The sequence below is a fragment of the Elephantulus edwardii genome, unplaced genomic scaffold, assembly GCF_000299155.1.
Source record: "Elephantulus edwardii isolate Elephantulus edwardi_28Jun2011 unplaced genomic scaffold, EleEdw1.0 scaffold00254, whole genome shotgun sequence".
Taxonomy (NCBI): domain Eukaryota; kingdom Metazoa; phylum Chordata; class Mammalia; order Macroscelidea; family Macroscelididae; genus Elephantulus; species Elephantulus edwardii.
Window position 1 is genome coordinate 3,239,131 of NW_006400004.1, and position 26,201 is coordinate 3,265,331.

At 36.1% G+C, this 26,201-nt stretch overlaps 1 protein-coding gene across 4 annotated transcripts in view; it reads left to right on the forward strand.

Moving 5' to 3' along the window:
- The window catches only part of TRAPPC13 (trafficking protein particle complex 13), a 50,754-nt gene extending 25,394 nt beyond the window's left edge, over positions 1 to 25,360 (forward strand). Inside the window, exons 5-13 of one of the 4 annotated variants that reach the window (XM_006899368.1) lie at positions 5,707 to 5,834; positions 8,607 to 8,679; positions 11,445 to 11,489; positions 17,318 to 17,335; positions 19,724 to 19,857; positions 21,311 to 21,509; positions 21,993 to 22,093; positions 24,838 to 24,985; positions 25,096 to 25,203. In XM_006899368.1, coding sequence (XP_006899430.1) covers positions 5,707 to 5,834; positions 8,607 to 8,679; positions 11,445 to 11,489; positions 17,318 to 17,335; positions 19,724 to 19,857; positions 21,311 to 21,509; positions 21,993 to 22,093; positions 24,838 to 24,985; positions 25,096 to 25,203 — 954 coding nt within the window. Of the gene's footprint in view, positions 1 to 5,706; positions 5,835 to 8,606; positions 8,680 to 11,444; positions 11,490 to 17,317; positions 17,336 to 19,723; positions 19,858 to 21,310; positions 21,510 to 21,992; positions 22,094 to 24,834; positions 24,986 to 25,095 lie in introns of all 4 variants that reach the window. The other 3 variants (XM_006899370.1, XM_006899369.1, XM_006899371.1) reach the window with 3 other exon arrangements.
- Positions 25,361 to 26,201: the final 841 nt, after the last annotated feature.

The following is a 26,201-nucleotide window of genomic DNA, read 5'->3' on the forward strand; positions in this document are numbered from 1 at the left end:
ATGAAGCTGGAGATTGCCTTTTCCATCTCATTGAAGAATGAAATTGGTATTTGTATTGGGATGAGTTGGAATACTTTTAAGGATGCTTAGAGCAGAATATTAAATGGTCCAGGAAGCATTAAAAGAAGATAGAATGAGTATACAGAATCACTATACCAAAAGCAATTGGCTGACACAGAAGAATTTAATGAAACAACATATGAGCTTGTGGTGATGAAGGAATATGTTCAAGCTGCTCTGAAAGAATTGGCAAAAAACAAAGCCCAAGGAATTAACAGCATACCAGTTGACATAGTTCAACAAACAGAAGCTGCATTGGATGTGCTCACTAAGTTGTGGCAAGAAATCTGGACGACAATCACCTCGCAAACTGAAAGAGATCTATATTTTTTCCCATTTCAAAGAAAGGTGACAGAGTGTGGAAATTATCGAACAAATATCATTAATATCACATGCAAAGAAGATTCTACTGAAAATTATCCAAAACGACTGGAGAACTGCCAGATGTGCATGCAGGGCTAAGAAGAGGCTGTGGTAATAGAGATATTATAGTTAATGTTAGATGGATCTTGACTGAAAGTAGAGTACCAGAGGAATGTCTATCTTTGTTTCATTGATTGTGCAAGGGCATTTGACTGTGTGGATCACAACAAAGTGTAGCTGACTCTGAAAAGAATGGGAATCCTAGAATATTTGATTGTGCTTATGCGAAACCTATACTTGGAACAGGAGGCAGTCATCAGAACAGAGCAAGGAAACACTGCATGGTTCAAAATTGGGAAGGGTGTACTCCAGGGATGTAACCTGTGTCCATACATTTTCAATCTGTTTGTAGAACAGATCATCTGGGAGTCTGGGCTGTATGAGGAGGAATGTGGCTTCAGGAATGGAGGAAGACTCATCAACAATCTGCATTATACAATTGACACAACCTTGATTGAAACTGAGGACCTGAAGCTCTTGCTGTAGAGGGTCAAGGATTGAAGCCAAGAAAACAAAGATTCTCACCATTGAGCCAGTTGGCAGCATCAGGATGGATGGTGAAGAGATTGAGATTGTTAACAGCTTTAGTTTGCTTGGCTCCACAATCAATTCTCTTGGTACCAGTAGCCAGGAAATCAAGAGACGAATTTCATTTGGAAAGTTATCTGGCCAGGACCTCTCCAGGACTGAAAAGCAATGACATCAATCTGGAGACTAAGGTGCACCTAGTCCAGGCCATAGTCTTCGCAGTTGTATCAGAGAGCTAGACAATGATTAGAGATGAAAGAAAGATAATTGCTACCTTTGAACTGTGATGTTGGAGAAGAGTGTTCGATAAACCATGAACTGCCAGTGGAACGAACAGGTTCGTCCTGGAGAGGGTAAAACCAGGCTGCTCCTTAGAGGCAAGGATTCTGAGGCTTTATCTGACATACTTTGGGCATGTTGGAAGGAGGGACCAGTCCTTGAGGGATTTTATGCTTGGAAGGGTGGAGGGACAGAGAAAGAGAAGGAGACCATCAATGAGATGGATTGATTCAGTGACTGAGGTAATGAGGGTAGGTGTGTCAGAGACAGTAAAGTTGACACAGGATAGAGCAGGTTTCAGGGCTATTGTACAGAGGGTCGCTATGAGACACAAGCAACTTGTTGGCACATACCAACTAACAACATAAGATACAATTTCAGTTGACAGCAAGATAGAACAATAAACCCTTACTACCACAAATATTAAGATGTATGTACCTAACCCAAGCTATTGCTTTATTTTTCTTTGGAAAAGTGGAGAGTCATTAAAGGAGAAAAGTATGCCCAGTGAGTTGAATTAACACAAGTGCTTCAACAGTGAGCTTAAGTACGATGAAGATTGTAAGTATGGTGCAGGATTGGTCAGGGCTTTTTACTGTTGTTCGTAGAAGCACCATGATTTGGAATAACTCAGTGATACCTGACCCACAGCTGGACTTGGGGAGAAGAAGGGTGCTAATTTAAACAAGATAGTATTTTCTTATTTGGTGACTTTTTTCTGGTCTACAAATTAATTAGTCTCATTTAACATTGTTTTGAACGGTTATTTATCTTGTGGTGTTAACACTAACACATACATGCATACATGTTTCTGTAATACTCTATACCTGGAGATAAAATGGTAGAGTTTTGTATAGTCAGTGATATATTCATTGCAAATACCTTTGATAAGAAACATAAATGGCAACTATATTTAGGGACATCACCTACTGGTCAGATTGATTACATCTGTGGAACGAATCATTGGAGAAGCTCAGTATTAGCTGTGAAAACTAGGACAGGAGCTCATTGTGGAACAGACAGTAACCTATTAATAAGCAAGTTCAAACTGAAGCTAATAAAATTAAATACGTAAGACCAAAATTTGACCTTGAATTAAAAAGCCACTTGAATTAAAAAACCATCTCAGGAGCATATTTGAAGCCTTGAACACTACTGAGCGAAGACCAGATGAACTGTGGATGAATATCATGAATATTATCCAGAAAAAGAAAATACACTTATCTGTGAAGAATGCAAAAAGTCATTACATAGACAAAGGAGGAAGAAAAGACCTAGAGAGATGTCAGAAGAGATGGAATATTACATTATAATGCTGAGAAGCCAAAGCAAAAGGAAGACATCAAGAAGTTGAGGCGTGGAAAGATTATTTCAAAGGGCAACTAGGCAAGACAAAGCAAAGTATTGTAATGAAATATGCAGAGAGCTAGAGTTGGATAATCAAAAAGATCAAACTCGCTCAGCATTTCTTAAGCTAATGGAACTGAAGAACAAATTCAAGCAATACTTAAGGATGCTATAGGCCAAATATTGAATGATCCAGGAAGCATGAAAAGAAGATGGAAGAAGTACACAGAATCTGTACCAAAAAGAACTAGCTGACATAGAAATATTTCATGAAACAACTTCTCTTTAAGAGGCAATGGTTATGTAGGAGGAAATTCAAGCTACTCTGAAGAAATTTAAAAAAAACAAACAAAAAAACAAGGCCCAAGAATTGATTGAATACCAACTGATGTATTTCAACAAACAGATGCAACCCTGGAAGTGCTCACCAGGCTGTGCCAAGAAATCTGGAGGACAACTGTGTGGCCAACTGACTGGAGGAGATACATATTTATTCCCATTAAAAAAAAAAATTATCAACAGAGTGTGGCACTTATAAAGCAATATCACTAATATCACACACAAGCAAAATCCTGTTGAAGATTTTCCAAAAGCAACTGGAACAGTACATAGATAAACTAACTACCAGAAATACAAGCTAGGCTTAGAAGCACTAGGGGCATCATTGTGAATGTTAAATGAATCTTGACTGAAGCAGAGAGTACCAGAAGAATGTCTATTTGTGTTTCATGGACTGTGCAGAGACATTTGAATGTGTGGATCACAACAAATTGTGCCAAAGCTTGAAAAGAATGGGAATCCCAAAACACCTCCTTGTGCTCTTGTGAAACCTATAGTTGGACAAGGAGGCTGTCGTCAGAATAGAGCAAGGAAACACTACATGGTTCAAAGTCAGAAAAAGAGTGATCAGGGATGTGTCTTATCTCCATACATATTCAATCTGTATGCAGAACAGATCATTTGAGAGGCTGGACTATATGAGATGCGGCATCCAGATTAGTGGAAGACTCATCAACAATCTGCATTATACAGATTCTTATGCAGATAACACAACCTTACTTGCTGAAACTGAGGAGGGTACAAAACATCTGCTGCAGAGGGTAAGAACTGTAGTTTGCTATATAATTTGAAGCTCAACATCAAGAAAATGAAGATTCTCACCATAGGGCCAGTTGGCAGTATAGTAATAGAGAGTGAGATTGTTAACAATTTCTGCTTGCTTAGTTCTGTAACACTCTTGGCACTAGCAGTCAGGAAATCAGAAGGCAAACTGCATTAGAAAAATATGCTGTCAGGGAACTCTACAGTACTAAAGAGCAAGGAACTAGTGTGTGCTCTTGGTTCACACAATGGTCTTTGCAGTTACTTGCTTTGCATCAGAAAGCTGGGCAATGGCCACAAATGACAAGAATTGATGCCTTTGAGTTGTGGTACTGGAGAAGAGTATTGAACATACCATGGACCACAAAAAGAACAAACAGGTCTGTTCTGGAAAGATTGAAACTAAGCTGCTCCTTGAAGGCAGGGAATTTGATTCCATCTCACATACTTGGGGCATGTAGCCAGGAGGGACCAGTCTTGGTGAAGGCTATCATGCTTGGAATGGTAGGAGACACAGTGCAAGAGAGGAAGACCTCAGATGAGATGGATTGGCACAGCTGGAGTAAAAGACATTAGATGTACCAGAGACAGTGAGATTGGCTCAGGATAAAGCTATTGTGCATAGGATCGCTGTGAGTTGTAGTTGACTCCCTGGCACATAACAATAACAATGTATTCCTCCTGATGCCTGTAACTCCAAGTCCAGATTTCATTCTTGCCTTTGCCCTTTCCTTCATACAAGATGAGAAAATAGTCATCTGTTATCTATTTTATCTTTATTCTTAGTATAACAGACAACTTGGTTTGGTTTTAAGATTTTCTTACAAAACTACAGTCACTTTTAAAAAGTTCCTGACCAAAATTAATCTTGCCATGTAAGTGATTTTTCTTTCACCCAGATTTGCTAATCATTTCATTCTTCCTCAAAGTGAGGCTTTCTAAATTTCCGTTTCAAAACATGACTGCAGATGGTTGGAAGGTTGAAGACAACCTGGTGACCTTTCAGTAGAACAAAAAGTACAGGCAAGGGCAGGATTCAGTCAGGCTTTTTTTCTTCGGGGACTTTTTTGTGATACCAAACTTCAAGCCATTTTTTTCCCCAGTATATAAAATTGTTTCCCTTTGTTGTTGTAGTTATTAGGTGCCATCAAGTTGCATAAGACTCATAACAATACTGTGAACAACACATCTGAACTTTGTCCTATCATTTACTATCCTCACTTTCTCTGATATGCTTGAGCCCATTCTTTCGTTGTTGGCGGTCTTTCTCCCATTCTCTGACCATCCGCCTTTCTTAGCAAATTGACCCCCTCCTGACAACATGCCTGAAAAATGTGAGATATGAGACAAAGTTTCACTATCCTTAAGACTAAAGAGGTGTTTCCGTGTGTGCATACAGAATAAATCCTGTAAGCATATTTCAATTTCTTTGAATTCTTACTCTTTTTTAAAAATTGTGATTTAATTTAAAATTCACTAAGAAATTGATCTTTTATTTACTCATTCATACATGTTTTCTTTTGCTTTGAATTCTTACTTTTTTTTAGCACGTAGACCGTGGCTTCAAAATTGCTAACATCCTTGTGAAAGATACATGTACTTATTAGAGTATAACATTATGTATGGTTGGTTCTTTTCATCTTTACCCTTTCACACAGTCATTATCTTCTTCTCCAAACTAATGTTAGTTTATTTCCTTCCATTCCCCACAGTGTGGTTGTATTTATAATTTAAGTTCAGTTGAGTTTAGTTGTTATTGTTTGTTTGCAACATGTATGGGGTTCTCCTCATTTCCTGGTTGGTAGGAGCCATTGCCATGTCAAGTGTTGGCTCTACTACAGAAAGGTTTGTGCAGAGACTTTTGCTCTCCTTTCATCCCAGCTTGCTAATTCCTGACTGCCAGTACCCACCCATTTCCTTTAGATTAACCAATTTTATTTAGAGATTTTTTTTCCCTTCCTTTTAAAGGCTGATCTTCAGACAAGTTCTCAGCGTTTAAATCTTTCAGCCTCGAATGCTGCTGTTGCTGAACTTAAACCTGATTGTTGTATTGATGACGTCATACACCATGAAGTAAAGGAAATTGGAACACACATGTAAGGATTACTTTTATTCGTTTTGAAAGGCTTTGACTTTTGTTTGGGTATATGCTGTTAAGTTGGTTTCAACTCATAGCCAACCTGCCTACAACAAAGACGATCACTGATCTTTCACCTTCATCACAGTTGTTGCAGTGTTTAAGCCCATTGCTCCAATCACTTTGTGAGTCCATCTAATTGAGGATTCCTCCTTTTTGCTGGCCTTCTACTTTGCCAAATCTCCAGGGACTGCTTCTTCCTGATTAGACATCCAGAATACATTTCTCAAGTCTAAGGAGCATTCTGGCTATACTCTGTCAAAGAGGTGTTTTTTTTCTGGTAGTTGACTGTACATTCATGTTCTTTACCAGCACCATTATGCAAAGGCATAATTTCATCTTCAGTGTTCCTAATGAATTGCCCAGGTTTAACATGATGTGAGGTAATTAGAACTACTATGGCTTACGTCAGACATACCTTAGTCTTTAAAGTGAGAGATTTACTTTTTAACAAAGATTTAGTTGCATATATCTCTATTTCAGATTTTTGTTTTCTTTCCATTTTTAAGTCTGTGCTGCTATTTCAAAAGGAAATTTTATTTTCCCTCTTTATATCCTTACCAGATATAAAGTATAAATTAAATGTTTTGGGTTGGTTTATTTATTTGTTAAAAAAAAAAGTCATACAAGCATTTAAAACAATCTATCTGAAAGAATATCTCTTATTTCTTAAATGTTACTAATGTTCATAACATTTATTAAATCGAGTTTTAAGTTCTGTGTTTTCCTGTATATACACACACACACACACACACACACACACACACACACATACTCTGTCCTAACAATCAAATACAAACCAAATTAAGAAAACATGGAAATAAGTTTTAAATTCTGTACATCTGTCAGTTTATGTGTTTGAGTATAATCTACTTTTCTTTTTACTGGAGCATCAATTGGGAAAATTTCTGCTAACTGATGTAATTTCACTTTCTACTTCCTCATCCCGTTTTGTCACAAAATCTTTAAGTTCTTAACTATGTAATTTATCACTTTTTCTCCATCTTCACTTTTCTTTTAAAAGTAATCATTTTTGCATTTCAGATATGTACCTAAATGTTCCTATTTAAAGTTATCATACTGCTATTTTACTTTCTCAATTCTTTTTATAAATAGTGGAATTCTTAGTCTCTCTATGGAAATCTTTTATTGAATAGAGAGATGTGTAAGCTACTTACAATTTCTATTTTTAAAAAGAAGGTCTTATTCATACATCTTCTGCGGATAAGACTTTAGCCAGGTCTAGGTCTACACAACCTGAGACAGGCCATCACGGCCAAATGTGTCTCCTCTCTCTCCATATAAGTATTTAACAAATTAATTATCTCATCCTATTAACAGAATTTTCTTCTGTTGTTGTTGCATCCTCGCTTTCATGTCCTTCTTTATCTCTTCTGTATACTCTTTAATGTTATATTTTAATACATGTAATTTTAGAAGGAGCTCTCATGGCATAGTCTATAGGGAGTTGTACTACTAACTCAAAGGTGGTTTGAATCCACCAGCAGCTTCAATGGGAGAAAGATGGAGAGTCCCTTGCCATGATGGTTATAGCCTCTGAAAACCCACTGGAAGGTCAACTGTAAGTCTGTTCTCACTTAACAGCAATGAGTTTTTTAATTTCTATGTAGACTAGGATGAATGGATGGTGAAGAGATTGAGATTGTTCACAGCTTCAGTTTGCTCGGCTCCACGGTCAACACTCTTGGCACCAGTAGCCAGGAAATAAAAAAACGTATTGCGATGGGAAAGTCTGCCATTAGGGACCTCTCTAAAGTACTCAAGAGCAACGGTGTCTCTCTGGAGATTAAGGTGCACCTGATACAGGCCATGGTTTTTTCAGTCACTTGTTATGCATCAGAGAGTTGGACAATGACTAGGGAGGATAGAAGGAGAATTGACGCCTCTGAGCTGTGGTGCTGGAGAATAGTACTGAATGTACCATGGACTGCCAAGAAAACAAATAGATTCATCCTAGAGAGGGTTAAACCAGGCTGCTGCTTGGAGGCAAGGATTCTGGGGCTTCACCTGACATACTTTGGACATGTTGTAAGGAGAGACAGGTCTTTGGAGAGGGACATCATGCTGGGCAGAGTGGAGGGACGGCACAGGAGGAGAAGACCCTCTATGAGGTGGATTGATTCAGTGACTGGGGTAATCGGGATGGATGTGTCAGAGGCAATGAGATTGGCACAGGATAAAGCAGGGTTTAGGGCTGTTGTACATAGGGTTGCTATGAGGCGCAAGCGACTCGACGGCACATAACAACAACAACAACAATGTAGACTAATTTAATAGTTTTTTCCTTTCCTTTGCTCTTATGCTAAGAAATCTTCTCTTTCCTAGAATCTTTTTAAAGTTATCTCTGTTGTCTACTAATTTATATAGTTGTATTACAAACTTTGTGCTTCATGTTTATTCTCTCCTTTAGTCTCTGTGTTGAAATCTAATCAGGAATAATGGGTTTTATTTTGTTCTTCTGGAATTTGTACTGGATACATTTCATCTTTCTAAATAGTGCTTCCTTCTATAAAATCAGTTTCCATCATTTTAGAAACCTGAGATTTATTTAACTTGAAACTATATCCACAGCTGCTTCAGCCTTGTGAATTTTATAGTAGTGGTACAAATTGTTTTAAAATCTGTGGGTAAAAAGGTCTTTTAAATTTACTGTTAAGAAATAAAATCATTTTCAGTGATTGAAAATCATTAAAAGATCTTTCTCTTTCAGATTGGTGTGTGCCGTCAGTTATACAACTCAGAATGGAGAAAAGATGTATTTTAGAAAATTCTTCAAGTTTCAGGTAATAAATATGACCTTAGTCAGTTGATTTTAGATCCCTTCTCCCAGCATTATCCAATTATTTGTATTTATTTCAGTGAATACAAGGTCCAAATAAACAGATTAATATTTTGTGATTTGTCATATAACTTGTTATTTTACCCATCATAATCATAATATAGCACAAAATAGAATGATTTTAAAAAGTAGTATATGGTTAATAACCAATTGTGCTAAAATAAGAAGTCCAAGTTGCAAGATATTAGCAAAAAGCAAATTGAAGGAATGCCAATAGAGGTGTTTCAACAGATGCAGCCTTGGGTAAGCTTATAACTTGTTATTTTATCCATCATAATCATAATACAGCATAAAAGAGAACAACTTCAAGAAGTAGTATATGATTAAGAACCAATAGTGCTAAAATAAAAAGTCCCAAGTTGCAAGGTATTGGCAAAAAGCAAATTGAAGGAATGCCAATCAAGGTGTTTCAACAGATGCAGCCTGGGGTATACTTGGTAGCTATGCGAAGAAATTTGCAAGACAGCTAGCTACCTTGCCAGGCAAGTAGAAGAAATGCATATTTGTTCCCATTCTCCCCAAAAAGGTGATCCAATAGAATGTGTAAAGTATAAAATTATCATTAATAGCACATGAAAGAAAAATCTTGCTGAAGATTTTTCAAAAACAACTGAATAGTATATTGACAAGGAACTGCCAGAAAAACCAGCTGGATTCAGAAGGAGCCATGAACGAGGGATATTATTGCTAATGTTAAATGGTCTTGGCTAAAAACTAAGAACACCAGAAAAAAATGTTTACTTTTGTCTTAGTGATGAACCAAAAACATTCAACTGTTTGGATCATAAAAATTTATAGATCACATTGATAAGAATGAGAATTCTAGAACACTTCATTGTGCTCATGCTAAATCTGTTCAGTGCCCAATAAGCAGGTGTTTGCGGGCATATTGCAGGGTTTAATCTTAGTGCAGTGTTGGCTTTTTTAGCCATTACCTTGGCCCCCTCTGTTCTCCAGCTGCCTTAACTACAGACAGATGGTCTTGCAAATCATCAACAGCTGTGGGACTAGGATATGAGAGTTTTCCACATTAAGCAGCAAGAATTGAAGGAGACTGGAGCAAGTCCCAGGTGAGAGCCAGATGAGAGTGAGATCCTGGTGTTAATGGTGGAGAGACTGTGGAATTGTTGTAGAGAAATTGTGACAAGGTGTAACCAGAGGAGCCCAGAGATAAAGGCTGCAGTTAAAGATTTATCATGATTGAAGGAGAAGCTGACTTATAAATTCTCTGAGGCAAACTGCTGAACTGAAACCAAGACTTTTACTAATCAAGGAATTGTGTTTTGATATTAATCTGACTTGGGACTGCCTGACTAAACCTGGGCTTGAATTGTGAGATTTTCTTTGCCTCTTCCACTCCCCAACCTATTTCCCTAATAAACCCCTCTCTTGGTGTCACAACAGTGAGTAAAGTCTGTGAGTTAATAACAAATATCCAATCAAACCTATATGATTGGTAGAAGTAGGGGCAGGAGCATAGAGCATGGCATGTCTGACCTAGTAGCTGTCTATTTGCTGCTCTGGATATTATTGATGTGGAAAGTTCCCCTTTGTGAAGCGATTATAAGTCAGACTCAGCTATCCCTACTTTGCATCTTTCCTTTTACAGTTAGCAAAGGTATTCATCAGAATTAATATGCTGAGTAAATATTCAGTGTCGCTGAACTAGGTGAAGAAGAATTTATCATCAGGATTGGAGAAAGACTCGTTAATAATTTCTATTGGAAAGGTGATTATAACTTGCTGAAAGTGAAGAATGTTTGAATTACCTGCTAAAGAATATCGGAGACTGTAGCTACATAGATTACACCTCAATATCAGGAACACAAAAATCCTAACAACTGGACGAGTAGGCAACCTGAAAAAATGAGTGTAAAGTTGTCCAAAATTGCAGAGTTTTGATCTGTTATGCGTAGACTCACTGTGAGTTGGAGTCAAGTCTCCGCCACCTAACAGCAACAAACTCCACTATCATATTTCCAAGGCTGTGATGTATTTGGGAGAAGATCACCAGGTCTTTTTTCTCCCTTGGACAAACATGGGTGGGTTTAAAAACCAACATAACTCTTACCCCACCCGTGCATCTTTTCATATTATTAGTAATCTGAAACCAGACTAAAATGCATTTTTAAAAAGCAATGAAAATTTAAATAAATCAGTGAATTTTATTATAATGAAATTAGAAGATTTTTATTCAAACCACTAATAGTTTGCTTTTCATGCCTTGAGAAAACACACAAAATAGAAAATTTAAGGGAAATAGTATCAGATTTCTAAGAAATTATTTCAAAGAGAGATACCTTGTTGTTGAGTGTACCACAATTCTTGAGGCTTGCTGAAATTGCATGTGCACTTTTGATCAAGACCCATAATGATTAAAATCCTTTATATTGAGATTACATGTGTACCTAGGCGGCAGGTAGTAATAGATGAGAGACAGAAGTAGGGATGGGGAGAATGCGATACATATTTATAGACTGATGATCGATATAATACTAGGTATAATTTCCTGTAAATGAAAGAAAAATATCAGAAAAATTTCCATTGCTGTATTACAACACACTTATGTTAAAGATTTTTAATAATTTTTAAAATAAAGAAGTTCCTTTTTGTGTGAACATTTTTACTGTGAAATACCACAGACTTGGAAAATAATTGATGTTCAGTTTAACTAAAATCTCTTCTAATTGATATACTTTATTCAACTAGGTCCTCAAACCACTGGATGTGAAAACAAAATTTTACAATGCAGAGGTAAGTATTGTACATTACTAGATTTTAAATTAAACAAAATTTTATTGTATTAAAAATGCAAATAATTCACTTTCTTGTATAATGAAATTAACTGCTATAATTTTGTCCTTTGTAAAAAAATTCGAGAATGTTCAATCAAGGGTGAATAATTTTAATTATTGGTGTCCTTTAATTGACTATGTATTTAACCTTCATGAATCATTGTTTCTTGATGTGTATTTTTAGTGTTAATTTTATGTGGCTTTTTCTTTTGTTGAATGATGATAATATGTAAAAAGAGCAAGGGCCATGTGGGAACAGCAATATCTGACCTTTATCAACTTCAAAAAGGCGAACTGCCCCCATTAACAGCAACACCACAAAACCATTTCCCATGAGATCAGCATGTCCCCCATGCTCCCAGACCTCTTTCTACTCAACCAGCCACTAATCGTACTGCTTTCTGGGCCCAAAATCCAATGCAATAGCTCAGACTACACAGAACCATATTGGGGAAGTCAAAAGGTTATAATCCAGCTTTGTAACAGAGTAGTTGGGACAGTTCTGAAATGTGCTCGCAGGTGCCTCAGCTTTGAGTCTGCGGCTTTAGACCAAGTTTTTACAAAACTCTCTGTCCTGTCAGTTATGGCTCTCCCCTCCAACAAACTTGGACAAAGGGCTCTTGGCTGTGGTTTATTTGCATAGCAGTCCCAGGGTCTTCTGTCATGTCAGGTCTCTGATCCTCCACTGTTGGTGCTGTCACTATAGCTCCTGTAGACCCTAGTCTGGCCAGCACAAGACTCTCTGGTCCTGAAGGACACATTCCATTCTCTTGATTCTTTTTCACTGGTTGTGAGGTTTCTTTAATTCTGTTGTTAGATCCATTTAATGGCTAGACTAGCCAGTAACCTTGTGGATTGGTGAGACTAGCCATTCCCTTTGGGACTAGGCTAATACACCCACCCTACTTATATATTCCCACCTATCCATATGGCAAAGTAAATTAATGGACAGGGAAGCCATCTGGAACAGTAAGCCCTTAACACCATGTAATAGAATTGCATTTAATGGTTGTTGCTACTATTTAAAAATAACAATTTGTTGAATATTTATCATGTTCAGAGTATTAGAAAAATTGACATAGATGTAACTCTGTAAAATAGATTTCATATTTACATGTAAATATAATTGGGATGGGTGTGTCAGAGGTAGTGCGATTGGCACAGGCTAGAGCAGGGTTTAGGGCTGTTGTTCATAGGGTCACTATGACTTGTAAATGACTTGACGGCACATAACAACAACAACAACATATTAAAAAGTAAAGCTTAGCACATTAAGTTCTTTATCCTGGAAAGACAACAGTATGTTAGAGAGAGTTAGGTTAATGTCTTTGTTGAATGACCTCCTGGAAGAGAAACAAATGTGATTAAAATAGAGAAGTAACACTAAAAATTAATAATAATCTGTCTTTTTTATAAAATAAATAAAAACAATTTGCCATAGGAAAAGGGTTTTATTAATTGGTTTTCTTTTAGAATATTCAGTTTCATCTTGTCTTATAGAGCTCTAGAAAAATCAGATTGCTTGAAACTCACTGTCTTCCCTTCCAAAAATGATGTAAATTCAAAGATAGCCAAATGAAGTATTCTAAAAAAGAAAATGGTATCTTTACCACTTTAAATCCCAGTCAAAATCAGAAATTTGCAGCATGATTTATTATGAGGTTTTTACTTTGTATACCATTTATATAAAACTGGAAATAAATACTAAGATATGTAAGATAAGAAGCCTACCCTACTGTAACGGCTTAGTAGGAGAAAAGAAAAAATATTCATAAAATAACAAAACCACTTGGAATAGTATATGTTGTTGTTATTGCTGTTATGTGCCATCAAGTTACCTGCTCTACTTATAGCAATCCTATGTACAATAGCTCTGAACCCTGCCCTATGTGAGCTAGTCTATCTCTAACACACCTACCCACATCCAATTGTGTCAGTACATCTTATCCAGAGTCTTCCTCTCCTGCACTTCCCTCTATCCTTCTAAGCATGATATCCTTCTCCAAGGACTAGTTCTTTCTGGCCATGGGTCCAGAGTACATGAGATAGTTCTTCAAAATCCTTGCCTCTAAGGAGTATTTTGGTTTCACCCTCTCCAAGACAGAACTGTTTGTTCTCTTGAGAGTCCATGGTATGTCCAATGCTGTCTTCTCCAGCATCACAGCTCAAAGGTATCAGTTCTTCTTCTGTCATCCTTAGTCACTGTCTAGCTATCTTATGATAGCAAATAATTACAAAGACCAGGGCCGGGATAAGGTGTACCTTATTCTCTATAGACTAATATCATTGCTTTTAAGCACTTTGGAGAGGTCCCTGACAGCAGATTTCCCTTATCCAGTTTGTCTTTTGATTTCCTGACTGCTAAGCCAAGAGTACTGATTTTGCCCATTGTGCCAGTGGTAAGAATCTATGTTTTTTATATTGAGCTTCAATACATATTTTACCATCTCTGAAGCAAATGCTTCAGGTCCTTCTCAGTTCAGGAGAGCAAGGTTGTATCATCTGCATAAAGCAGGTTGTTAGGTAAGTCTTCCTCCAATCCTGATGCTACATTCCTCCTTTATTGAAAGTCCATCCTTCCAAATGATCTCTTCTGCATACCGATTGAAAAAGTATGGAGACAGCACACATACCTGACACACTCCTTCCCTGATTTTGAACCAGGTAATATTTTCTGTCTCTGTCTGAGGTCTCTTTCCTGGTCCAAGTATAGGTTTCACAGGACCACAATCAAATGTTCTGGGATTCTCCTTCTTTTCAAGGTTAGCCACAATTTATTTTATCCCCACAGTCAAATACCTTTCCATAGTCAATGACACACAGATAAACATTGCTCTGATACTCTTTGCTAACAGCCAGTATTCATCAGACATTGATGATAATGTCTCAAGTACCAAGACTTCTAAAACTGACTTGTATTTCTGTTATTTCTGTCAGTGAGCTATTTATTCCAGTCATTTCTGGATAATCTTGAACATATTTTGCTTGCATGTGATATTGTTCAGTAATTTCCACACTGTTGTATCACCCTTTTTTGAATTGAGAATAAATATGGGTCTCTTCCAGTCATTTGGCCAGGCAGTCATCCTCCATTTTCTTGGCACAAACTGGTGAGCACATCCAGTGCAGCCTGTTTGTTGAAATATGTCAATTGGTATTCCATCCATTCCTGGATCTTTACCAATTCCTTCAGAGCAGCTTGAACTTCTTCCATCATTACCATTATTTCTTGATCATATGTTGTTTCGTGAAATTCTTCTTTGTCAGCCAATTTTTCTTGATAACAGTGTACTTGAGCTTCTTTTGATTCTTCCTGAATCACTCCGTATTCTGCCCATAAGATAGTATAAAGTAAATCTAAAATGAAATGATATAAACAGTTGTGTTACAGCAACATTGGAGAAAAGATCTTGGAGTAATCAGAAAAAATTTCATAGAAGAGGAGGGGAACTGTCGTTAAATCTGGAAGGAGTAATACTGGAAATAGAAGTGGCAGAACAATGAAGGCAGAGGAGAAAGTTTGTTAATGCACATGCTATATTGAGTATATAGTAAAGAGGAAACATTTGTTGAGAAATAGACTCATTTAGGAGAGCAATAAATATTCAGTGTTGTCATTGCTCTTTGCAGAGGAGGAAAATTTTGGACTACTATATATTTATTCCACATATTTAGTTAAATTGTTACTTTTGACTAATATTAGTTGTAATTCAATCTGGTGGGTTTTATATAATCTATCACTTGATGGAAAAGTTTCAATCTGTACTATTAGATGAGAATATTAACTATTCTGTTAGAGCACATGTTGTATTTTTATGTAACATCAAGTTGGATCCAATTCATATCAGGACTCTCCAGTATCTTTCAGAGCCTGTAAATTGCACAGGAAGAGATTGCCTATCTTTCTACTATGGAGCAGCTAGTGGATTCGAACTGCTTGACTTGGTTTGGCAGCACAACACCTTATCATTAAGCCAGGAGAGCTCCCATTAGAATAGATAGGTTAGCAAATAAAAGTGATGTTATAGATTGTTTTTCCTTTAATGGACTCCTAGAAAGATATATTAATTAAGTAGTTTTCAATCTTTTTGTTGAAAATACAGTGATACATTAGATAATGGTCAAGTCATTTTGTAATGCTCTGAGAGGAAGATTTGCAAGCTGATATATAGATACAGATGTAGACATAGATGATGGATGGAAAGATAGATGATAGATAGATAGACAGACAGACAGATATAGATACAAAATCACAGTGAAATACTCCCAAAAAGAAAATAGGGGCTAGGAAACTTACTATTTTGCCATTCTTGCAGGTTATTGATTAATGAAATCCATGCTATCTTCCAGCCTCTATTTCCATATGATATTTATGTTTTAATAATCAGTAACTATAATTTGCTGGCTTTTTGGCTAACATTATATATAAGTACACTTCTTAATTTTAACTTTGCAAAAAATTTTAGCCCAGATTGTTTAAATCGAATTCTGAACTTTTTGAAAAAAAAACAGGTATCTTTTCTAAAAATCAAGAGAAAAGAAATGATATTAAGGATTTCTTATTAAGTCTTACTGCTCAGTTACTATTTATTCAGAAGCATGACAAAACTAGACTTTCTGGTAGGTTATAGAAGTCAGTACACTGCATAGCATCAGTAAGAGATGCATATAGTCCTTGCACAACTATATTATTAACCTCACATTTGTCTGAAACATATTTTTCATACAATTTCTAATACATAAACCACCTGGGGGGGGGGGCGGGAATCTCCTTAGCAGCTTTGTTGTAACCTTCCAAGATAAGGAATCCTTGCAGGAAGATTGGTGCCATTAGAAAGAAGAATTCAAACGCTCAATCAGTCAAAAATTCTTCTGCCATGTACTCAGGAGAAATAAATGTAAAATGTACATCTCTTCAATTCTCATGAAACTTACATCTAGTGAAGAGATTGATAAGATATAACTACAGCTTAAAACAGATCCAATATAATCATTATTCGTAGGAACTGATATATTAAAAATTATTTCTAGCCACATGTCTGATAAAGGAAGTAATAAAATGACTCTTAAAAAATAAGTACTTTAAGATTAGTATGTCTTAAGTGTGATACTTGGAATTGAAGATTCTCCTGGTAGTTAATAGGACCCTATTATTCTAATAATTTTATTATTAGACAGTTTAGGAGAAGCTGAACAGTTAAGTACCAGAACACTAGCAATAAGTTTGGCAGTTCCAGTCCACCCAGAGATACCAGGGAAGGTAGGTCTGGTTTTCTACTTCCAAAAGCTTATAACCCTTTTGGGGTTTGTTCTCCTTTGGTCATCTGAGGTCCCCATGAGTCAGAATCTACTTACTTGGCAGCTAACAGCCAGGCAGTGTAGATCTCTTCTACACTGTGGTTGAATGTGGTTGAATAGTGTCTGTGTTCATCATCCTAAATGATTTATGAAGCATTAAAATAGAGGTAACAAAATTTTAGAACTTGAAAAGGCTGAATAAGACCTCTCTCCTCCAAGGTGTGCCGTTAAGAATTTGCTCCTGTTTAAGTATTCAGCTAGATTTCTTTTCTCTAAACCATTGTCATTTAACTTCAGCTGTTCCACCTTATTAGAGAAATGTTTTCTCATATTTGTGTTGCTTTCTGTTTACTTTCTTGTTCACTAATGCTGTCTTGTTTAGTAAACATTAAAAAAATGCATAAATGCATTTTATTTTAAATTAGTTATTCTTTTTTCTTAACATTTATCTCTGATTTTTCTAATTTTTCTTTTTTATTTTTCCATTAGAGTGACCTCAGTTCTGTGGTAATTTGATTTTTTATTATAAATTTATATGCTCTTCTTACTGACCACTTAATTGACCCTGCCTAATTAATCTCTCTCCAAACCATAATGGAAAAACAAATTTAGTTATGAATACCACCAATATGACTTAAAAAGGCTATATATCATTTTTATATAGTTTTTCATACTGTATTATCTGCCTTTAGGGTAAAAGACATCAAATGTTAAATTACCATATTGAAACTTATTTCGCTGTTTTTTAAAAGAGGCTTAGTAACTGTTGAAACTTTGAATACCATGCTATATTGAAAGAGTAATACTCTTGATATTGAAGAATTACACTTTTGTTGTTCTTCCGTTCATTAAGTCTGCTATGTATATTTAAAATCTATCTTTAAATACATAGTGATTTTGGTTTGAGTCAGTTACTGGTGTGCCTTTTAACAACAATCCACAGAAGAAAAGCAGATTTTCTGTATTTGGCTAAAATTATATTTTCATATTTCTGTTTAACATCGATAGCATTTGTTTGTATGGCATTCATTCCACATTTAACTGCCTCATCACCTTAGCACTGATAATTTTTCAAACGTGAAATTATACTAACTATTCAAACTAACTTTGTTTTCCATTATGCTGCTTGTTTTTCTTCCATTCTAAATTCTCCCTATGCAGACAGTTACGTTGTTTAAATTGAAATATGGGTCTGTGGTTGTTTTTTGGGAGGTATTTTTATTTTTAAAGCAATGGATTGATGGGATATATTTACCTACTTTTTTTTTTGAGAAAAAGGAACAGAATAATGCTTTGAATTGTACATGCCTTTCAAATTGATCAAATGAGTATTTTCATTTAAGCACATATATCAGGGACTAAAAATATCTTTTTTTTTAATCTTAAGTAATACATTGTACTTTCATTTTATTTTTATAAATAATTTCCAGTACCCTAACTCTAATACTTAGAAAGTTCATGTTGTTGTTGTTGTTGCTGCTGCTGTGTACCGTTGAGTAAGCACTGACTCATAGCTTAACCCTCCTGCGGATTTTCAGAGGCAGTTAATCACATGGGAGGAGAGAGTAGCTGGTGGCCTCAAACTACATGCCTGTGGGATTGCAGCACAGCTTCTTGCCACTAGGCCACCAGAGTTCCCTCGAAAGCTCATATAGATCAAATTTTTATCACATGCAAAATTTTATTTCTACATTTTTCTTTTTATGGACATTTTCAATAAAATATTCTTGAATACTTTTATTAAATCATATTTCTTTTTTTTTCAAAGATGACCCCAGCTAGTCTGCTAACTCTTTAATTCCATGAAGAAAAAAAATAATAATAATTAATAAGCAATAAAAAGATATTTAACATAAGTTGTTGTTGTTGTTATGTTGTTAAGTGCCATCGAGTTGTAGACGACTCATAGCAACCCTATGAAAGACAGACCTGAACAATTGTATAACTTTCATCATTTCTCTAAGTTCATAGGGTTTCTGGAGGCAAGCTATAACATAAGTAGGGAATTAAAAATGTGTACAAAATTAAATTTTGTTGAATAAAATGCTGTTGAAATAGCATCAGTATTACTAAAATTGTAATCACTAAGGCTACAAATAGGAAACTCTGGCGGCCAAGTGGTACTCATAGGAGCTACGCTGCAATTCCAAAGGCTGTGGTTCAGATCCACCAGCTGCTCTGAGGAAGAAGGATGATCATTATTGTCCCATGTGATTTACCGCTTCTGAAAAACCTCTGTAGGGGCAGCTTTAAGTCAGTTCCAAGTTTAACAGCACACAACAAGGCTACAAATTAACCTGTGTTTGATTTAAAAACAAAGAAGATTGCCAGGTATAGTTTATATATTCTTTTCTAACCCTAAATACACACTGAACATGAATGAAGAAACTAATGACTATTCTCAAATTATTTCAATTAAAAAACGAAATGCTATAAAATAACAGTCACAGTACTAGTATATTATCTAGAAGAACCTTTTCATATAACCTGTAAAATATCTAAAGACCCAATTATCTTGCATTATAACACATCACAAAATTATTGGTGCACAAGTATACTTAAATAGAGCACGTTTTAGCATTTTCATGATTTACTGAAAGATATATATGTGAATGAAAGTTAAATTTTTTCACGTTATGTATATTACAGTTATCCCCCATCCATTGTTTGGCAGGGTGTCAATTGACTAACACTTCACTTTGCTCCTTATTAATTATATCGGTATGAAGACTGCTTTTCTTGCATTAATTATTATGATAACTTTGATTTGCAGGCATGAACTAATCACATTTGTGATTAATATTTTTTTCTTCACATAGATCAGGTATTGTTGTTGAGGTAAATACTTAAAATACCATCACACTTGGGTGGGTATCTTTTTTTTCGTATCCTCAGACTGATGAAGTATTTCTTGAAGCCCAGATTCAGAATATTACAAATTCACCCATGTTCATGGAGAAGGTTTCCTTGGAGCCATCTATAATGTACAATGTAGCAGAATTAAATTCTGTCAGCCAAGTTGGAGAAAGGTAAATACTAGAGATGAAGTGTTTGTTTTTGTCTTTGTTTTGAAAGAGATAATGGCTTTTTCACATCCATTACTCCTAGGTAGTTTATATTTATTTCATTCAATAGCATTATATCAATACTTCAGTTATTACCATAAAAATAGGACTCATAGCCCTCTCCATTTTCTGTTATACCACTTGAAGCACTTGATATTTTAATGTGCACAATAATTTGATGAAAGTAAGAGATGAAAACTGTACTCATTGCCATTGATACTCATTGCCATTGAGATAGTTCTGAGTAGCAGCAGCCCACCATCAGGTTTCCAAAAGTGTGAATCTTAACAAGAAGAGACTACTAGTCTTAGAATAGCTGGTGGATTCAGGCCACTGGAATCATGCGTCATATTGACTAGTAGCACAAAATTCGAGGTACGGGGCCACTAGAGCTCCAAGCAGTGGATAGGAATAGTGAAGAAATTAAATAAAGGGTGGTAGTGAGTCTTAAAAAGAAACACTATTTTAACACCAAAAGTAGTTGCCATAGGAGTAGATGATTTTATTTTTGGTGTGAAATGATAGTGCACATATAAATCAGGACAAATAAGTAGATGTCGGTTAGATTTCAGTATTCATAAGAAGGAAAAGTAGTATCTAATTCTCTTAGTTCTATTATAAAGAACCTAAAGATTCTTCATGTCAGTCAATTAAAAAAATAAAAATTACAATTCAAGAAATTTTTCTTAATGTTGAAATCACTGACCTGTTCTATTCTAGATCTTTGTTGTTGCTTTGTGCCTTTGAGTCGCTTGCAACTCATAGCGACTCTATGTACAAAAGCCCTAAACTCTGCTCTGTCTTCTGCCAGTCACACTGTCTCCGATATACCCATCCCAATTACCCCAGTCACTGAATCAATCCACCTCATAGAGAGCCTTCCCCCCTGCACCGTCCCTCCACCCTCCCAAGCATGATGTCCTCTCCAAGGACCGGTCCCTCCTTACAACATGTCCAAAGTATGTCAGACGAAGCCTCAGAATCCTTACCTCCAAGGAGCAGCCCGGTTTAACCCTCTCCAGGATGAATCTGTTTTCCTAGCAGTCTATGGTACATTCAATACTCTTCTCCAGCACCACAGCTCAAAGGCATCAATTCTCCTTCTATCCTCCCTAGTTATTGTACAACTCTCTGATGCATAACAAGTGATTGCAAAGACCATGGCCTGTATCAGGCGTACCTTAGTCTCCAGAGAGACACCATTGCTCTTTAGTACTTTGGAGAGGTCCCTAACAGCCAACTTTCCCATCGCAATACGTTTTTTGATTTCCTGGCTGCTGGTGCCAAGATTCTAGATCTTTAGATAATTAATAATCAATTTCTTGTTGAAAAAGAACATTCACAGGCGTGGTTTCCTTTTCTTTGTTAGAAAGGCACTAGAGATTTTTCGTCATCTGTCTCTTTTCATTCCTCTCAGCATATCTACATTTGGTTCAAGAGCTTATTTGCAGCCAATGGATACACGTCAGTACTTATACTGCCTAAAGCCCAAGAAAGAGTTTGCAGAAAAAGCAGGCATCATTAAAGGAGTTACAGTTATTGGAAAATTGGATATAGTGTGGAAAACAAATCTAGGTGAAAGAGGAAGGTTACAGACCAGCCAGCTTCAAAGAATGGTGAGTCTGGACAAGAACTTTGATTGAGGGTGTGGGAAGATGATTATAACCATTTAAATTTTTCAAAGTCTGTCACTAAAAAGTAAAACTACAAAAGGTATTATTAACAAATATGAGATAAAAGACTGGTAACTTCATTGATCTCTAGACAGAAAACTAGTCTTAGATAAAAAATACTCAAATGTTAATTTATCCATACTATGTCTTTACTTTATAAAACAAGTTCAAATCAGTTTTTCCTGCCAGTATTGATTGCTGCAGATCATTCTTACTGAACTTATTAGGGTAAAAATAAATTGTTAGCGCTTGCAATAGTATTCTTAGGGTGTCGGAACTATAGAGGTTAGAATGTGGAACAGGGAGATGAATGAGAAGTGTTTTTCAGAGCATCAGTTTGGAAACTCAGCAGTTATTGAGCTTTGCTGTATTACAATTGAAGGGCTTTATAAACACAGTAACTGTCTCACACTCTCTCTCTCTTAGGCTCCAGGTTATGGAGATGTTAGGTTGTCTTTGGAGGCAATCCCAGATACTGTGAACCTAGAAGAACCTTTTCATATAACCTGTAAAATAACAAACTGCAGGTAATGGCAGTGTTTGTGCATGTCTGTCCTTTCCTCACCATCTACTTAAAAGAGAGTTTTAAAATCTTTTAAATACACTACCACCTTTTATGTTTCCTGTTAGCATATAGCCTTCTCTGATGTTGAATGATATAATACTCTTTACCTGGTACCAGTGTGATAGAAACTTATACTAATTAGATAATTTTAATATTTTATTTCGCTTATGCATTACATTCGCATTGTATGCATAAAAAAAAAAAACCACTGAGGAAGGTTAGGTACCTTATTCAAGCCTACAGAATGAGCAAAGATGGGGTGAAAATTTAAATCCAGATATATTTGACTTCAAAATCCATGCTCTTTTTGTTGTTTACCTCTTTGCTCGAGTTTGCTAAATCATAACTAATGGAAAATACACTATAGATTTAGAATAATATAGCTTCTAATTTGTATCTGTAATTGGAAAAAACAAAAAACTGGTTATGAATTTAAATTTAAGGGATAAGAAGCCTAAAACTAACCTGGTTGCTATCAGGTTGATTTGGCTCATTGGAGGCCTTATAGGACAAAGAATTGCTCCAAACGGTTTCTAAGACCATAACTCTTAACCCCACAGTCTACATTTTGTCTTCCTGCTGAGGGCCTGGTAAGTTCAAACTGTTGACCAAATGGTTAGCATCCACGCACTTACCTATTGTACTTACTACAGGGCTCTTCCATGAGAGAATGGAAAATATACTTTCTCATAAACAGAGAGCATAATATAACCATCAGATGAACACAGATCTCAGAAGGTAGAAAATCCCATTATTAAATCTCACTTTTGCTATACCTTTTATTACTTCTTAGTATATATTATTAGTTGAAACATTTTGGTAATGCTACAGGAGAGGCATCCACTTCCTAAACAAGATGCCTCTGGAAACTAGATGAACTTTGATAAATGATGATAGTTATAGAAAGGCTTCAGGCCTTTTGTTCATAGGGTCGCTATGAGTTGTGCTTGACTCAAAGGCAATCAAAAACAACAACAGTAATGAATTAATTCCAGCCTCCATAGCCTAAATATAATAATCCTTTTCAATCTCATGCACATCCTGGTTTTTATTAAGGATATATATATTAATCCTTAAATTCCTACTTTCTCTGTAAACTACCTGTTGTGTACCCTTGAGTTAGAACCAACTCCTAGCTGACCCTCCAGCAGGTTTTCTGAATCAGTAAATTGCATGGGAGGAGACTGCCTATCTTTCTCCAGCAGAAGAGCTGGTGGATTCAGACAACACAGTGCCTTCACCTTGGTAGTGCAGTTCCTTACCACTAAACCCAGAGCTCTTTATAAAGCTCCATAATCCCCCAAAATCCTTTGTCATTTGTCAGAGCAGATTCTAACATTCATTTTTTAATGGCATGTATATTGTTTTAATTATTAGTCTTCATTGTTGTTGCATACCTTTGAATTGAAACTGACCATCGCTGACCTTTCATTGAGTTTCCAGAGGCTGTTACTCACACAGGAGGAGGTTGCCCTTTCGCTCCCACGGTGGTTTCAAACTATTTACCTTTGGGCTGCCAGCACAACTCGTTACCTCTAGGCCACCAGAGCTCCCTAATCTTTACTAGATTATAAATTCTCCAACAGACGGAATCATGTTTTACCCAGCCCTGTGTATACAAAGCCTGCCACTTCATAGGGGCTCAGTAAACACTAAAGATATATTACAAACCCAGTGCATAAAGGGCTTGTGTGGTATTTTTTGCATGCTTGTCTTTTTTGAAGCATAGCACGTCAGTTATTCAAAACCAGCAAAATACTGTAAAAAGTAAATTCTGTTTCTGTTTAGTGATTCAATAAGAGGTTTTAAGAAAGCACTTGTTTCTTGAATTTTAGTTTCCAAATGGTTTATTATCTTCCCCTAATATAAATACACTGGAATTTTGTGAACTTTAAAAAGAAAAGTCAGTGGGCCCAACCTGGTCTATAGCACCTACCAAGCATTTGAGTTAGCTACCATGAAGATAAAGACACACTTAATTTTATGAGTTTTGTCATTTTCCAAGTTATCTGATTATCTTAGTAATACTGAAGGAGCATACAGATTATTATCAGAGGCAGTAGGCCAGGCTCAGTTTGTCAGAATTAGGAAAAATTCATAACAGAAACATGATAGGCCTTAGCAGTGCTTAGTACTATAACCAGATGACCAACTTAGGCAGGCTTAAAGATGCCATCTGCTTTCTTTTTTTTTTCCATTCTAGCCTAAAAAGAATATGATACAATAGCTTTTCTGTTGTTTCTGGTTTTTATTCTTCTGTTGTTAGGTGCTGTCAAGTTAAGTATGACTCATAGCAACCCTCTGCACATTTGAACCCTGCTCTATCCTGTGCCTTCCTCATCATTTCTGACATACTTGATCCCATTCAGTGGTCACTGGGTCATTCCTTCTGGTTAAGGGTCTTCTCTTTTGCCAACCCTCTACCTTTTCAAGCATGATGACCCTCTCCAAGGAATAATATCACTTAACAATATGCCCGAAGTCTGTGAGACGAAGCTTTGCCAACAAAGAGTACTCTGGCTGTACTTTCTCCAAAACATTCCAATTTGTTCTTTTGGCAGTCCTTGGGGCATTCATTCTCCTAGAAACAAAAACAAAACCAAAAAAACACCAAAAACCAAGTTCATTTACCATTAGTGTCTTTCTTAAAGTATTTCTTTTGTGTAAGGAACGAGATTTATTCCTATTTTCTGATTGCTCCAGCAGTGAAAGGACCATGGATCTAGTTTTGGAAATGTGCAATACCAATTCTATCCACTGGTGTGGCATCTCAGGAAGGCAGCTTGGAAAACTATGTCCAAGTTCCTCTCTCTGCCTTGCCCTTACACTACTGTCTTCAGTACAAGGACTGCAAGTATGCTCTCTTAAATAATTTCTATATTTGGAGTCTGTTAACCCGTAATCATTATATCTTTTTGTTTACAAATAAGTGAAAACTTGGGCTTGTTTTCTTTCTCTCAATAGAGCGTGTCCGGCTTAAGACTCACAGATACCTTCTTAAAGAGAACATATGAATATGATGACATCGCACAAGTCTGTGTAGTATCATCAGCTATTAAGATGGAAAACTGAAGAAAATTTCCCAAGTGATGCTTTTCATTTCATTTCACAGAACCATTTTCTGTACTTTGCCAGCTTTGTAAAATGATTAGCTTAACAAATACAGTATGTATTTAAAAGTCTTTCCTGTATAACTGAGTTGTTTAAAATATTAAATATTTGTTTTTAAAACAAACATGTTTTTTTTCTTGTTATATTTTAAATGAAATTTGTATATTTTCTACATACTATCCCACTTTGTTTCATTTTAGATGTCCATTGGACTTTGCTATCCAAATGTACTCTATTTGCGAACATCTATTTATAGGACACCTTTAGAATAGTAGTTAGCAAACTTTTCTATCTAGTGCCACATAGCAAATATTTTAGATTTTGTGGGCCATGTGACTTCTGTCACAATACCACAATACTCTGCTATGCCATTGTATTACAAAAGCAGGTATGCACAATTGTGAAAAAGTGTGACTGCATTCACATGAGCAGTGGCAAGATGGACTGTGGGCTCTTGTTAACTCTGATGTAGAAGCTATTTATTCTAAGTTTGGAATTTTTTATTAGAATTTTTTAGCTAATCCCTGTTTTCCTACTTCCTTAGTCAATAGAAAAAGTATTTTCTTAGAGTGATTTGGGTAGTCTTTGTATATAACCTGTTATTTGTTAGCATATAGTATGAGCTCTTCTCATTTTCAGTATTGTAAGAAATAGTATGTCTTACTGCAACAGCAGATCAGAATTAAATTTATTTCTCAGGTAGCTGATTACTCATTTAATTTTTAATTTAAAAAAAATCTCTGCCATCAAGTTGGTTCTGACTCCTATTGGGAGAAGTATGCCCATCTTTTTCCTGCAGAGCCACTGTTGTTATGTGCCATCGAGTCGCTTGTGACTCATAGCAACCCTATGTACAAGAGCCCTCAATGATGCTCTATACTGTACCAACCTCACCATCTTCAACACACTCATTCCCACCACCCCAATCACAGAATCGATACATCTCATCGAGGTTCTTC